The sequence below is a fragment of the Pelophylax lessonae genome (assembly GCF_965119305.1).
Source record: "Pelophylax lessonae genome assembly, chromosome: 11".
NCBI lineage: Eukaryota > Metazoa > Chordata > Amphibia > Anura > Ranidae > Pelophylax > Pelophylax lessonae.
Genome location: NC_138778.1, coordinates 178,747,282 through 178,762,232, shown reverse-complemented (window position 1 = coordinate 178,762,232; position 14,951 = coordinate 178,747,282). Strand labels below are relative to the sequence as shown.

Genomic DNA, 14,951 nt, shown 5'->3' with positions numbered 1-14,951 from the left:
TTTTAAATGGTGTGTGTTTTGCAGAGTCCTGGAGCAGCGGGAGATCACTGTTATTACAGCGGTCATGTGCGTGGGGTAGAGTTGTCATGGGTTGCCATCTCCACTTGCTACGGGCTCAGGTGAGTTTCTCCAGTGAGATGCGCGTTGGCTGACTGTCAGCGATGCTCTCTGTTTCTCTCTAATGACTTCCTACGATGTGGCTTGTGGCGCTGAGACATTTGGTGACAGCAGGAGGTGTGTGGGGGTGGCGGAACAGCGTGGAATGTTACATTCCGTCCTCCATGCAGGAATCTGCTACTGACTCCTTATCATTATGTCTGATGAGATCACCTGCTCTCTGTGTTTAGTCATTACTGTCATCAGAGCAGACATCCCTGAGGTCATCTATTGTAAGGACAATGGATCACAGAGACAGCTGAACAGCCCTCAAGAGAATTAAATCTATATACAGCAATTGCATCACATGTTTCATAGCTGCTTGTCCTTCCAGGTTTTCAGGAACTGTGTCAAGTTTTCAATGTTTTTTTCTTGGAATTTATTTTATGCCAGGAAATCTTTTGAGATTTGAAGTCTGACAAAAAAAAGCCCTCCTTTTCTTCATGTTTGATTCAATTTGTTGCTTTTATCTTCATTTGGCATTAAAGGAGGAGTACAGCCAAAGCTCTTTTGGCTTTATTTCTTCTATGGATCACAGGAGAGCAATTCTTTCTGCACTTCTGTGACCCGTTTTTAGCAGAGAGCAGGCTAAAGCCTGACATTACATAGCCGGCCCAGGCTCGGGAAAGATCCCGACCATATGGTCACAATCTGCCCACATGCCTGGACCAGCACCCAGTTCAGACTCCCAACAAGCCGCTGAGAGCCTGAGCCAGCCACTCCCACCCCTTCCACAGCCCAGCACTCTTAGTACTGAACATCATTAAGAGAAAATAAAAAAACTATAGATCAAATTGTGTAACATGCGGGGTAAAGTAATAGTCAGAAGACCTTGCCCCAGGTTTGGCAAAGCCACACAGGCCAGTGCCTAGGGTGAAACATTTCAGGTGGGTGGTGCAGCACCTAGTTTTATTTATTTTTTTTAGTTCTTTTTTAGTTTTCGTTTCTGCAAGTCTTCAGGGTAAAGAAACCAATATAGAAATTGAATTATGTCGGAAAACAGAGAAGGGTTTTGGACTGTTCTCAAAGAGGAGCAAAATGTGTCGGTTGTTTCTGTACAACTGTATCTGTTGTATCTCACACTGTACTGTCTGCATTGGATATACGATTTGTCCCAGATTAGACTGCACACAGCAGGGGGTGAGGACTGTTGGAAGACCTATTTACCAAAGGGCACCTTTATTCAATATACTATAGGGAGATATGCATGTAGCTAGTGTAAATACCCCCAATTCTCTCAGGGTCCATAAGCTACAGCTGAGGTTACACAGCAGATACCCCTTTCACTTCCAGTCTAAATAAAGAAATAGCAAGCACTCTCCATGTCTCAATGCTGGTCAGGCAGGGAGAAAGAGGTCTTGCTGTTTTCTTCACTTGGATATTATAAACCAGAATAGTTAGGACATCATGAAGAATTTCTCCTACTTCCCTCTATGCCCCGGACGTTGTCAGTACCCAAGTATAGATATTAGCAGAAGGTGGCCTCCACACTTATCCAGCCCACATAAAGTATAAATGGACTGTTGGGTCCCACGAGGGCCCTTATTGCAGCTGCACAGTCAGTACAGGTTGTATGTCCACCCCTGGTGTAGACTGTCCCACAGCCGGAGTTGTCTATGTATGGTTAGCTTTGCAGAAAATGTGTAACTTTCAATTACCTGAAGTCTACTTGAGTCTAAAAGCTTTCACTGCTATACAACCCTGAGAGCATTAATGTAGAGAAATTCTTCCCTCCTACATCCTAGCTGTGACCTCATAGTATGATGGTTCTCTTTATGACCCTTCCCATGGGCAGGGCAATTGGAGAAGACGGCAGAAGTCCATGCAGATACAGATTTAGAATGCAGTATCCACATCTCCCTCTTATCTCATTTATATACAAGCCCTGTGTGGCTGGACTAAAATGTATTTGTGCTTAAGGCTATGTGCACAGGAGTTGCACAGAATTGCATGACCTTGGAAATCACGTTGTTTTCAATGTTGCCCGTTCACATCAATGTAACTCAGCACAGTGCCATTTTAGAAAAGGTTTGTGTACTACTTTGGTATTCCACTGCAATTTTGGCCCCTTAGAATATGCAAACCACATTCAAGTTGCCCTACAAAATCACACAGAAAGATCACAATCTGATTACAGTAGTGGGCACCTAGCTGAAAGCAAAGTCTGGCCTCCTGCTTTAGAAGTAAATCTACCTTGTGTGGATACTAGTGATCGACCGATATCGGTTTCTAGTTCCGGATACTGATACAGATATTTTTTTTTTTTTTAAAGGTACTTTTGTAGAGGGATCTTGGGGTCTAAAAGACCCCAAACCCCTCCTCTGCACTTAAAAGCATTCAAAATGCCAAGTTTGGCTGTTTTGAATGTTGTCATTTTTTTGAATCTGGCGCCAGACAGTTTCCAGAAGTGATGTCATTCATGACATCACTTCCGGGTTTTTACATGGAGACCCAATCCGAGCCGAATGCGACTTTGATCAAGTCTTCGGCGGCCGTGCAGGAAGGTTGCCCAGGTCTCCCGGTGAGACGGGAGACCCGGGCGAGCCGCGGAAGGCGGCTAGAGGCATCACTCCGGTACAAGCACTGATGGCCGATTCCGATATATCGGCAAAAGTGCATATCGGCACTCGATATTTCGGCTTTGCCAATAATCGGTCAATCCCTACTAGATACCTAGTTGGATGACCTAGTCTTCTGGCAATGGTTACATAGGGAGTGATCAGGAAATGTGCTTTTTCTGTGTTATTTTGGACCTTTTTCTGTATCTATTGCAGTGGGGCGTTTTCAGACGGGATGTTCACCTATACAATATACCCCCAGGAACACAGCCCTGAGGTAAGTGTGTCTGTCTGCTTCTTCCTGTCTTCGTTTTATGATAGGATTTTTAGATTTATAGCAGTGCTAATGCATCCAAAGCTGGAAGATCGTATAATTCCAGGAAAGTTCCAGTACCCATGTCATAGTATTAGTGGGGCGGCCAGGTAATATCTCCCCTGGTGGTCTTCTCCTTTATATCTGGCCAGATCCAGTGGCGGCCGGTCAATAGGGGGCCCAGGGGCGCCGCCCCCCCCCCCCCAATCAGCATCTTCAAAGAAAAAAAAATACCTTTTAAAGCCAACTAGGGGCGCCGGACCTATTGAAGTCTGGGGGGTGTGGGGTTTGGCATCCCACGTGGAGAGAGCAGAGGCGCCGATTGGCCGCCTTCTGGGTGTCATCGGGGCACAGAGCAATGTGCCCGACACTCACCACTTCTACATTCTAATCCTGTGATTGGTCCAAACTCCAGCCTGGACCAATCATTCAGGACATCCCATCTGACGTCATGGGGGGGCGGGGCGTGTGCGTCAGTCACTCTGACTCACTCGGTTCCCGCCCGCCATCAGACTCAGGGCGAGGAAGAGCAGCGTGGACGTCTCACAGACAGAGTTGAGTGCCAACCGGAGCAGGTAAGTGAAACCACCACATGATCCCAAAACATCACCTCTCAATCCCTGATCCAGCCAGCTCCATAAAACATTCATCATCCTTCAGTTTAACAGTCAGTGGGGCCCGGCAGCTGACAAGCAGCTCTCTCCCTTTGTAGCCTATCCACAGCCTCCCGTTCTCTCTCCCCCTGCAGGCTGCATGTCTCAGTGTGCTACTGCTACTCAGCTGTGCTGTGTGTGCTCTCTCTGCCAAGGACACTGACCGTCAGCTCTTCAAAACCATGTATCCATCCATCCATCCATGAGTCCATCCATTCATGTGTCCATCCATCCATGTCTCCATCCATGTCTCCATCTATCTATGTCTCCATGCATCCATGTGTCCATCCATCCATCCATGTGTCTATCCATCCGTGTCTCCATCTATCTATGTCTCCATCCATCCATGTCTCCATCCACCCATGTGTCCATCCATCCATGTCTCCATCTATCCATGTCTTCATCCATCCATCCATCCATGTCTCCATCTATCTATGTCTCCATCCATTCATCCATCCATCCATGTGTCCATACATCCATGTCTCCATCTATCCATGTCTCCATTCATCCATCGATGTCTCCATCTATCTGTCTCCATCCATCGATGTCTCCATCTATCTGTCTCCATCCATCCACGTATCCATCCATGTCTCCATCTATCTATGTCTCATCCATCCATGTCTCCATCCATCCATGTCTCCATTTATCTGTGTCTTCATCCATCCATCTATCCATGTCTCCATCCATCTGTCCATGTCTCTATCTATCCATCCATCCATGCCTCCATCCATCCATGTCTCCATTCATCTATCCATCCATCCATCTATCCATGTCTCCATTCATCCATCTATGTCTTCATCCATCCATGTCTCCATTCATCCACCCATGTCTCCATCCATCTATCCATACATCCATCCATCCATGCCTCCATCCATCTATCCATGTCTCCATCAATCCATGTCTCTATCCATCAATCCATGTCTCCATCCATCTATCCATGTCTCCATCCATCCATCCATGTCTCCATCCATCCATGTCTCCATCCATCCATCCATCAATCCATCCATCCATCCATCCATCCCATCTATCCATGTCTCCCTCCATCTATCCATGTCTCCATCCATCCATTCATGCCAGTGGGGAAGTTAACTGGCAGGGGTATGTGGAGGGATTGGGGGGATTTGTGCTGGCAGGGGACCTCAAAGTCACGCAATTTTTTACCGCGTTTTTTGCCGCGAAGCAATACCTAATAATACATTTTTCTTTTTGAGCACCAGCCGCCACTGGCCAGATCTTTAAACTTCTTAAGAGATACAGGTGTCAGTTCTTGCAGGTTTTAGACTGTCTCCTTACATGAGCCCACCTCCCTAGCTCAGGATATTTTGGAGGCCTGCTGGTTAGCACACAGTCCAGTGGTGCTCATAGCTTTCCAGAGACACAACCAGCATTCTGAGAGCTTAGTGAGCTGCTAGTTCTCAAAAACACATGATTCAACCGTGCAGTTTTAAGGCCCGTACATACTTGACGGAAATCGGACGACATATCCTCCGATTTTTCTCTCTCTTGCTCAGCGGTCATAACCGTTTTTAGTTGACAGTGCATAAATGTTCACGAAATTTCTCGTCCGATTTTTTTTTTTTTTTTTTTGGGACATTTGTTCCTAGACTTCCGGGTCGCCAGCAACTTCAGATCATGCGCGGTCTTTCGTATCCAATTTTTAGCGGACGTACTGCATACACATTAAACGAAAATTGGTCATCTGGGGGCGGACAATAAAAATTTTGGGGTTTGTCCCTCCATTTTTTTTTCGTTGAAAATGTCGGCATCGGCTGCTGAAAGTTGTGTACACACTAGCCGCAAATCGTACGATTTTACCTGGGATGGGAATTTTCGGCAGATTTTCTACTAGTGTATACCCCACTTTAGATGTGCCACTACCACAGACTAGATTTGATTGTGAGTGATTTAGCTCTAGAAAATCTCACTACTATAATGAGGAATTTATCAGGTGATGTTAGGAAAAGGTGACCAGGTAGGGTTACTCGGCTGTAGATTGCAACAGACAGGTCCTTGTGTCATTTATATGATTTTTGCTCATAAATTGTTTTTAAAAATTGAAGTATCATGATAACAGCATGTCAAAAAAAAGTAATTTCTATTTAATTATGTTTGTTCAAACATTTTTAAATAAGGGGAAAAGCCCCTCAATTGCTGGCTGCCGACACCATTGCAAAAGGACAAGCAGGATGTGATTTGCCTTTTCTTTTCTCTTTATTGTCTATCGTTTGTGTATATTGAGAACTCTGCAGGATGTATGCAGTGCTCTTGGCCAAATCCTATGGCAGTGCTTACATATTTATTGCCGGTCTTCTCTCTTTTCTATCCGCGCTCCCTGCTACCACCTAGGCAGTCAGCCTACCCGTTTTTCCGAGATCTCTTGCACAAAACATGTGACAAAAATGTGTCTGCATTACCCAGCCAATCGCTTGCTTTTCATTAGACATGCGCAGTTCATTTCGTTCCGAAATGAAATTCAGATAAACTTTTCGATATTCAGAAAATCAGATGTATCTGAATTTCCAAATAACAATAGGAATGAATTTAAATGAATTTGAAATAAATTGTAATGAAACTAAATTTTGTTCGAATTCAAAAAAAATTTGAATTCGAAAACGAAAACTAATTTGAAATGTAAACATATTGCTGATTTCCTTAAAAAACTGTGTGCAAGTGTACCGAAAAGAACTGATGCTGTTTTAAAGCCAAAAGGTGATGTATGGATTATGTTCTATGTGCAGCTACAAAGTCTGTTTAGCTGATTTCCAGATATATAGAGTTGGCAGATTACAGTTCAGATCACTGAAATTCCATTTCTTCTTCACAGAAGTCTCTGCCATGGCCTCATGTCATTCAACGGACCAGGATGTGCACAGAACCAGGTATCCAAAACCCCCATATAACACAGCTAAATTGTTCAGAACTACTTGTAGTCTGTAGTTTTATTTCTTTCTTAAAGAATGACATTTTTGGAGTTTAAATTATCCCCTTTATATCCCCTTACATTTTTAAAGACACAAGCTTTTCAGATGCCTTAGATTCCTTCTTCAGGCTAAATATTTGATAAAGAGAAATGTATCTTTACTAACTTTGCCAAAAAAGGTATTGCGTAAACTCCAAACTTTCTGCTAACACCATACAATATTCTTCTACTTCAGTTAATTGAATAAATAGTTTGGGAGAGGTATGTGTAAATGTTGCTTAATTACATTGCCTCAACCAAACATGTTATACTTACCTGCCCGTGCAGTTGGTTTTGCACAGGGCAGCCCAGATCCTCCTCTTTTTGGGTCCCTGGCTGGAGCTCCTGGCCCCTCCCTTCTGTTGAGTGCCCCTACAGCAAGCAGCTTGCTCTTGCTATGGGGGCACCTGAGCCCAGTCACAGCTGCGGTTCGGTCCTACCCCCTCTCTTTCCTCATTGGTTAACGGAATTTGATTGACAGCAGCGGGAGTCAATGGTGTCGCTGCTGTGTCTCAGCCAGTAAGGAGGGAGAGTCTCGGATGGCTGAGGCATACATGGACATTGCTGGATTGAGATGGGGCTCAGGTAAGTATTAGGGGGGCTGCTGCACACAGAGATTCTCATTCTACCAAGGTGGTTTCTGCATGAAGATAAAGTCTTCTCTCTCTCTCTCTCTTCGCTTTCTCTCTCTCGCTTTCTCTCTCTCGCTCTCTCTCTCTCGCTTTCTCTCTCTCGCTCTCTCTCTCTCGCTTTCTCTCTCGCTCTCGCTTTCTCTCTCGCTCTCGCTTTCTCTCTCGCTCTCTTGCTTTCTCTCTCCCTCGCTTTCTCTCCCTCGCTTTCTCTCTCTCGCTTTCTCTCTCTCGCTTTCTCTCTCTCGCTTTCTCTCTCTCGCTTTCTCTCTCTCGCTTTCTCTCTCTCGCTTTCTCTCTCTCGCTTTCTCTCTCTCGCTTTCTCGCTTTCTCTCTCTCGCTTTCTCTCTCTCGCTTTCTCTCTCTCGCTTTCTCTCTCTCTCGCTTTCTCTCTCTCTCGCTTTCTCTCTCTCTCGCTTTCTCTCTCTCTCGCTTTCTCTCTCTCTCGCTTTCTCTCTCTCTCGCTTTCTCTCTCTCTCGCTTTCTCGCTTTCTCTCTCTCGCTTTCTCGCTTTCTCTCTCTCGCTTTCTCTCTCTCGCTTTCTCTCTCTCGCTTTCTCTCGCTCTCTCCCGCGCTTTCTCTCGCTCTCTCCCGCGCTTTCTCTCGCGCTTTCTCTCTCTCGCGCTTTCTCTCTCTCTTTTTCGCTTTCTCTCTCTCTTTTTCGCTTTCTCTCTCTCTTTTTCGCTTTCTCTCTCTCTTTTTCGCTTTCTCTCTCTCTTTTTCTCTTTCTCTCTCTCTTTTTCTCTTTCTCTCTCTTTCTTTCTCTTTCTCTCTCTTTCTTTCTCTTTCTCTCTCTTTCTTTCTCTTTCTCTTTCTCTCTTTCTTTCTCTTTCTCTTTCTCTCTTCTGTCTCTTTCTCTTTCTCTCTTCTGTCTCTCTCTCTTTCTCTCTTCCCCCCTCTCTCTTTCTCTCTTCCCCCTCTCTCTTTCTCTCTTTCTCTCTTCCCCCCTCTCTCTTTCTCTCTTCCCCCCTCTCTCATTTTCTCACTCTTTTTTCCCTTTTTTTTCTCTTTCACATTCTCTCTCTCTTTTTCTCTTTCTCTGTCTATTTCTCTCTCTCTCTCCCTCTTCCCCCATCTCTTTCTCCCTCTTCCCCCATCTCTTTCTCTTTTTTTTTCACTCTCATTTCTCTCTCTTTTTTCCTCTTTTTTCTCTTTTATTCTCATTTCCCCTTTTTTTTTCTGTTTTTTTTTTTTTTTTTTTCCTCTTTCTTTCGCTTTCTTTTTTTCCTCTTTTTTTCTTTTTCTCTATCTCACCCTGTAACTTCCCTTAACAAAGCTGCTCTGTGCTGTTCTACTCCAGACGATAGAAGGACGTAGCTGTACATGCACATGTGTGCTCTTGGTTGCACAGTCACTCACTGGAGCAAGTGAGTGTATGCTATGATCTGGCAGTGACCAGGTTTTGTCTCCTTCATGGATAATACTTTCATTATGAGTTATGCCCCTCTTCAATTTTAGCAGCTTATAATGGCCATACACCTATTTTTCATTTGCAGGATAGACGTTCTCACTTTCTTTGCTCTGTTTTCCACAGACTGTGATCAGCCCACTTACATTCCAAGAAGCTCAAAAATTCGCAGGAAAAGACAGGTCAGTGCACTGCATGTATAATCTACCTATGTGCGCCCCTTTAAACTTTGAATTGTGGAGAACTTTATAGGTAATGCTGTGCTGTCAATGAATAATGTCTCTTTTATGATGCAGAAAGGGGAAGACCTTATCACAAGATATTTTTTTTCCCTAGTAAAGTAAAGGTTTTTAGTCAGATTCATTTTTTTTATTTTTATGTTTCCAAGTCCAGTCCAAACTAGTCTTTTTTTTATTTTTCCATTACTTGTATGAAATATTTTTCTATGAATAAATATTTATAGTGCTTCCAGATCTTTTTGAATGTTCTTGTTGGAGAACCTAGCAGTTGCCTCTCACTTTTCAGCACTGTCTTACATTAAACATCATATGAAGCCCTTTAAACTGGAGGAAGGCTTCACCTGACTCCATCAGCAGTTATAGCTACATCCTATTACAGTAAAGTTAATGAAAAACAATCTTAATTGCACCACCTTTTTGCTATTCATATACAATAAAAATCACATTTACCTGACTAAAAAGATGTACAGTTTTTTTTTTTTTTTTCTTCTAATCTCTGTAATAAAGTACTTCAATCTCCAATCACCTGACCCATGATGTGCCTATAGGATTGGGAGGGCAAAACCCTTAGCATTTGTTTTGGGCTGCTCAGGGGATTTTGTACTTGCTGGTTATTGAGGATGCATAGGAATACACTCAGCTTTCATCAACTGGCCATACAGTGTCAGATCTCAGTTAAAGAGCTGCCCATGAATGCATAGTCACATACCTGGCACAGTTATAATATGTCCAGGAATTAAATACATTGCAGACCCATGATACTGTAAATACTTTAACTGAGCTGCTTGTGAATCTGTTCTCCTAGGTCCGCCGGATTGTGCGCTCTGCTTTGTCTGAAACCAAATACATCGAGCTCATGGTGGTCAATGATCGACGTTTGGTAAGTGACACAACAGCCCGAAAAATGCCAATAAAGAAAATACAGCCATATGCCATGATTCCAAGAAACTGCCTGCAGGCTCCTTTACTGACTAGGTTCTGAATTCTCCAGGAACTGGAACACCTGTACAGGGTGTAACAGGAGCATTACTGTTCTTTCCTGGTGCTTTGTAATATACTATATTAGGGTTGCCTCCATACCGATACTGGTATCGGTATCAGTGCCGATACTAAGCATTTGCACGAGTATCGGTACTCGTACAAATACACCGATACCTGAAACCGATACTTTCGGGCTACGTTTTTTTTCAGCTGTCAGCGGGATTCTCCTACTGACAGCTGAACAGTAAAAAAAAAAAAAAAACAGCAATTATCGGTTATCAAGGAGGGGGGTTGCTGCGCCCTTAACAACCAATGACTCATTCAGCGGTCAGTGGGGTTCCCCTGTTGACAGCTGAAGTGTTAAAGAAGTCTGGCAATTGAATCTGTCAAACATTGCCCAGCTGTTTTTTTTTTTGTTTTTTTTATCAACAGCATTACTCAGCTGCTGAAACACTAAGATAAAAAGAAACATTGTTTCTTTTTGTATCTCTCTGTTTATTCATCTACAGATCTTCGATCTGCAAATTAAGTCAGTTTAAAGCAACCTGTCAAGTAAAAGAAAATACATATTTTTGTATTTTTTATTAAATATTCCTCTGTTTAATTCCTTTTTAACCCTTAATTTACTCTAATCAGCCTTAATTAACCTCCATTGAATTATTATTTTCCTGCTGATTTTTTTTTTTCGCTTCTATTTGATAAACTGTTAACATTTTAAAAAATGTTTTGTGTTTGCTTCGTTCGTTAATATTTTTACACCTTATATACACTGCTCAAAAAAATTAAAGGAAAACTTTTTAATCAGAGTATAGCATCAAGTCAATTAAACTCCTGGGATATTGGTCTGGCCAGTTAAGTAGCAGAGGGGGTTGTTGGGCAGATTCAGCTGCTTTGGTGTTAATAAAAGGAACAGGTGCACTAGAAGGGCAACAATGAGACGATCCCCAAAAAAAGAATGGTTTTACAGGTGGAGGCCATGGACCTTTTTTTTTCCCTACTCCTCTTTTCTCACTGTTTCACTAGTTTTGCATTTGGCTTAGGGGTCAGTTTCCCTACTGGTAGCATGAGGCGATACCTGTACCCTATAGAGGTTGCACAGGCATTCCAACTACTCCAGGATGGCACATCAATACGTGCCATTGCCAGAAAGTTTGCTGTGTCTCCAGCACAGTCTCAGGAGCATGGAGGAGATTCCAGGGGACAGGCAGTTATTCTTGGAGAGCTGGACAGGGCCATATAAGGTCCTTAATCCATCAGCAGGACCGGTATCTGCTCCTCTGTTCAAGGAGTTACAGGATGAGCACTGCCATAGTCCTTCAAAATGACCTCCAGCAGGCCACTGGTGTGAATGTCTCTGACCAAACAATCAGAAACAGACTTCATGAGGGTGGCCTGAGGGCCCGACCTCCTCTAGTAGGCCCTGTGCTCACTGCCTGGCACTGTGGAGCTTGTTCGGCATTTGTCATTGAACACTAGAATTGACAGGTCCGCCACTGGCGCCCTCCGCTTTTCACCGATGACAGCAGGTCCACCCTGAGCGCGTAAAAGACATGAAAGGGTCTGGAGGAGCTGTGGAGAATGTTAAGCTGCCTGTAACATCGTTCAGCATGACCGGTTTGGTGGTGGGTCAGTGATGGTCTGGGGAGGCATATCCATGGAGGGACACACAGACCTCTACATGCTAGACAATGGCACCCTGACTGCCTTTAGGCATCGGGATAAAATCCTTGGACACATTGTCAGACCCTACACTGGTGCAGTGGGTCCTGGGTTCCTCCTGGTGCACGGCAATGCCCATCCTCATGTGGCGAGAGTATGCAGCCATTTCCTGGAGAATGATGAAATGGATACCATTGAATGACCCTCACGCTCGCCTGACCTATATCCAATAGAACACCTTTGGAACATTATGTCTCGGTCCATCCGACACCTCCAGGTTGTACCTCAGTCTGTTTAAAAGTTCAGTGATGCCCTGGTCCAGATCTGGGAGGAAATACCCCAGGATACCATCCGTCATCTCATTAGGAGCATACCCTGATGTTATCAGGCATGGATACAAGCATGTGGGGGCCATACAAACTACTGAGTACCGTTTTGAGTTGCTGCAATGAAATTTGAGCAAAATGGACTAGCCTGCTGCATCATTTTTTCACTTTGATTTTCAGGATCTCTTTGAATTCAGTCCTCTGTAGGTTGATAATTTTTGTTTCCATCAAACAATGTGGCATCCTTTAGTTCCTAAAACTTTACCCAGTCCATATCGGTATAGATATCCACCATTACATTTTTCCCCATTAAGATCTGATGTGTTTTCAAAGTGTTCCTTCTTAGTTTTTTAATGTTCCGTTTTAATTTTTTTGGGCAGTGTATTTACATGTTTCACACTGAAAAAAGGGCAAAATATAAAGAAAATAAATGTATTTAATTTATAAATAACTTTTCTCTAGCGCTCATTGACAGACGTAGTCCTCGGTGATACACCACCTTCGGGTTATGTTGCCTCCACAGGAGCAGGACTAGACAGGAAATTAAAAAGCTCTGGCCACACCCTAGGGGCAGTCCCAGAGGGTATATCCTCTCTCTCTCTGCCTCAGCAAATCAGTTATTTTCTGTCTAGTTAGGAGTAAGGACCTAGATACCTTGCTGGGATCTTAGGTCCTGGCAAGAATTTTTTTCTTAAAGGATTTTTAGACAGCTTTTTTTCTCCTAAAGAGATCTTCAAGCAAGAAAGCTGAACTGGGCGACGGGCTGGATGTTGAGATCCGGTGGTCACCCCAGTTCAGCCTACGAGCGCGTGCAGGCCATAGCTCCGCGCTGGGTCGGCCGCGACAAAGTCCCATTAAAAGGACTGAACCCGCGAGTTAAACGTCTCGCTGAAACGCCAAAGACCATGAGTCACGGCGTCCGTATCGGTCGACAGCCCTCCCGCCCCGGTGGAGAGGGGTACTGTCAGGAGTTGGTGCCCGCCTGGTTCCGGTATGGTGAGTAGTATGTTCCCCCTTTTTCCCTGACGGGTTTGTGGTGAACGCGGGCCCCTCTCTGTATGGTAAGAAAGAGTCCTTTCTATCCTATAACATGTCACAGATCCTCCTACTTTGAGTGTGATTTTATGTGTACAAAAAGCCAGGAGGCTTGGTTTGGGAGCTAACAATCTATTGTATACATGTTTAAAAGATGTAATCTGTGGCATTCTGGGAATCTTATGGGTTAAGTATAAGCTACCTACCAGTCAGAAGCCACGGACATGTAGACTGCCTTCCAAATCAGATCTCCAGCTATTAGCAGGCCTCCCTGCCAGGGCCGATACCGCCAACCACGCCATATCCCCAGGCAGAGACAGTGTTGTGTGCCCTGCAGCACACCGCTATTCAGCAGGCCGCCGCCATTTTTTCTTGCAGGATCGCACGAGCCGCCATTTTGGCGTAGCCTCGTGTCTCCAGCATGGGGGCGGCCATGTTTGAGATGATCCTACACCTCGTGGAGCTTGGGGGAGGCGCCGGAAGGCGTGCAGAGGGGCGGAGCCGCCTCCTTTCTTCCTGGGCAGCCAGCCAAAAGACTTCCTGTTTGTCAAGACAGCGCTGTAAGCTGTTGCAATTTAACTCTGAGCATCAAGTGGTGAGCCTGGGGGTCTATCTCTCTCTCTCTCGATCGATAGCTAGCAGGTAACACTAAGGGGCTTTTTGTGGCGCTGGGGGTCAGAAAAGAAAAAAAAAAAAAAAAAAAAAGTTTTTTTCTTTACTTTTGAATTATATTATCCAGGAAGTAACTGGAGTTATCATGGACCCTGCCACACATATTCCCCCACCTGTTTCCCTCGAGGGGGCCTCGGGACCCGCCGGTGCACAGAGTATAGAGTCATTTACAGCAATTTTGGAGTCTATGGTGGCTCGGGTGGAGGCGGCCTGTCAGGGACGGGGGTCAAGGAAGCGACCCCCGCCTACCCCTATACTATCTGACACCTCTGACTCAGATTCAGAGATGGTCACGGCAGTTGCAGGTTCCTCTGCAAGGGCTGCTATCCCAGGTAAAGCCCCCTCAGAAAGTGAGGAGGACGCTTCTTCTCTTGCTATTATTCAGGAAGAAGCATTGGTGGACGCACTAGTTGTGGCAGTGCAAGAAACCTTAAAACTTGAGGCTTTACCGGCAGAGGCAACTGAAACAGAGATGCCTTTTGGTACTAATAAGCCCATCAAGACGGCGAAGGCTTTTCCTGTACCTAAATGTTTTGGTAATCAGATTAAAGGAGAATGGGAGCATTCTAAGCGTACCTTTACTATTTCCAAGCGTATTGCTAGACGCTATCCGTTTGAGGAATCCATCATTAAGAAATGGACGGTACCACCAATCGTGGATCCGCCTATTTCCAGGCTGAATAAAGCCACGGTTATTCCAGTGGAGGACACTTCGTCCTTTAAGGATCCGGTGGATCGAAAGATAGAAGCAGAGTCCCGCACTATCTTTTCTCTGATAGGGTCAGCATTTAGACCAGTAATTGTTATTGGTCTAGTTTCCCAGACACTTACGGAATGGGCGAAAATGGTACGCCAAGATCTTAGGGGAAAAGATATTCCCCAGGAGACATCTGATTTGATGGAACAGATCATACAAGGGCTACGGTTTATCTGTGACGCAGCCTTGGACACTACTCCCCTATTAGGGCATGCATCTAAGTTAGCAGTGATCCTCAGACGTGTGCTGTGGTTAAAATGCTGGTCAGCTGACCTAGGTTCCAAAAAGACCTTGACCAATCTCCCTTTTCAGGGGAATCGTCTATTTGGGGCCAACCTAGATGAAATCATTAAGGATGCCACTGGGGGCAAGAGCACGTTTTTGCCACAGGCTGCAAAAGCTAAGGGACCTCGCAACAAGCGAGGACCTTTCTTTACCGCCCATAAAGGGCGCCCGGCTGGTACTAGCGGGAAAGGCAAGACTCCTCCAGGAGGGTTCAAGAAGGGCTGGTCGGACAAGCAGAGGACCAACCCAGCCAAACCCGAAGTAAAGGAGTACACAGCCTGAAGGTGCGCCCCCACCCGGTTTCAGGGTGGGGGGACGTTT

The 14,951-nt window shown here is 44.8% G+C and overlaps 1 protein-coding gene across 1 annotated transcript in view; it reads left to right on the top strand.

Annotated features, from left to right (window-relative positions):
* ADAM11 (ADAM metallopeptidase domain 11) overlaps positions 1–14,951 on the top strand; it is a 152,047-nt gene that overhangs the window by 54,682 nt on the left and 82,414 nt on the right. The window contains exons 5-9 of the mRNA XM_082271739.1: positions 25–119; positions 2,931–2,991; positions 6,505–6,559; positions 8,803–8,858; positions 9,721–9,795. Coding sequence (XP_082127865.1) covers positions 25–119; positions 2,931–2,991; positions 6,505–6,559; positions 8,803–8,858; positions 9,721–9,795 — 342 coding nt within the window. The remainder of the gene's footprint in view (positions 1–24; positions 120–2,930; positions 2,992–6,504; positions 6,560–8,802; positions 8,859–9,720; positions 9,796–14,951) is intronic.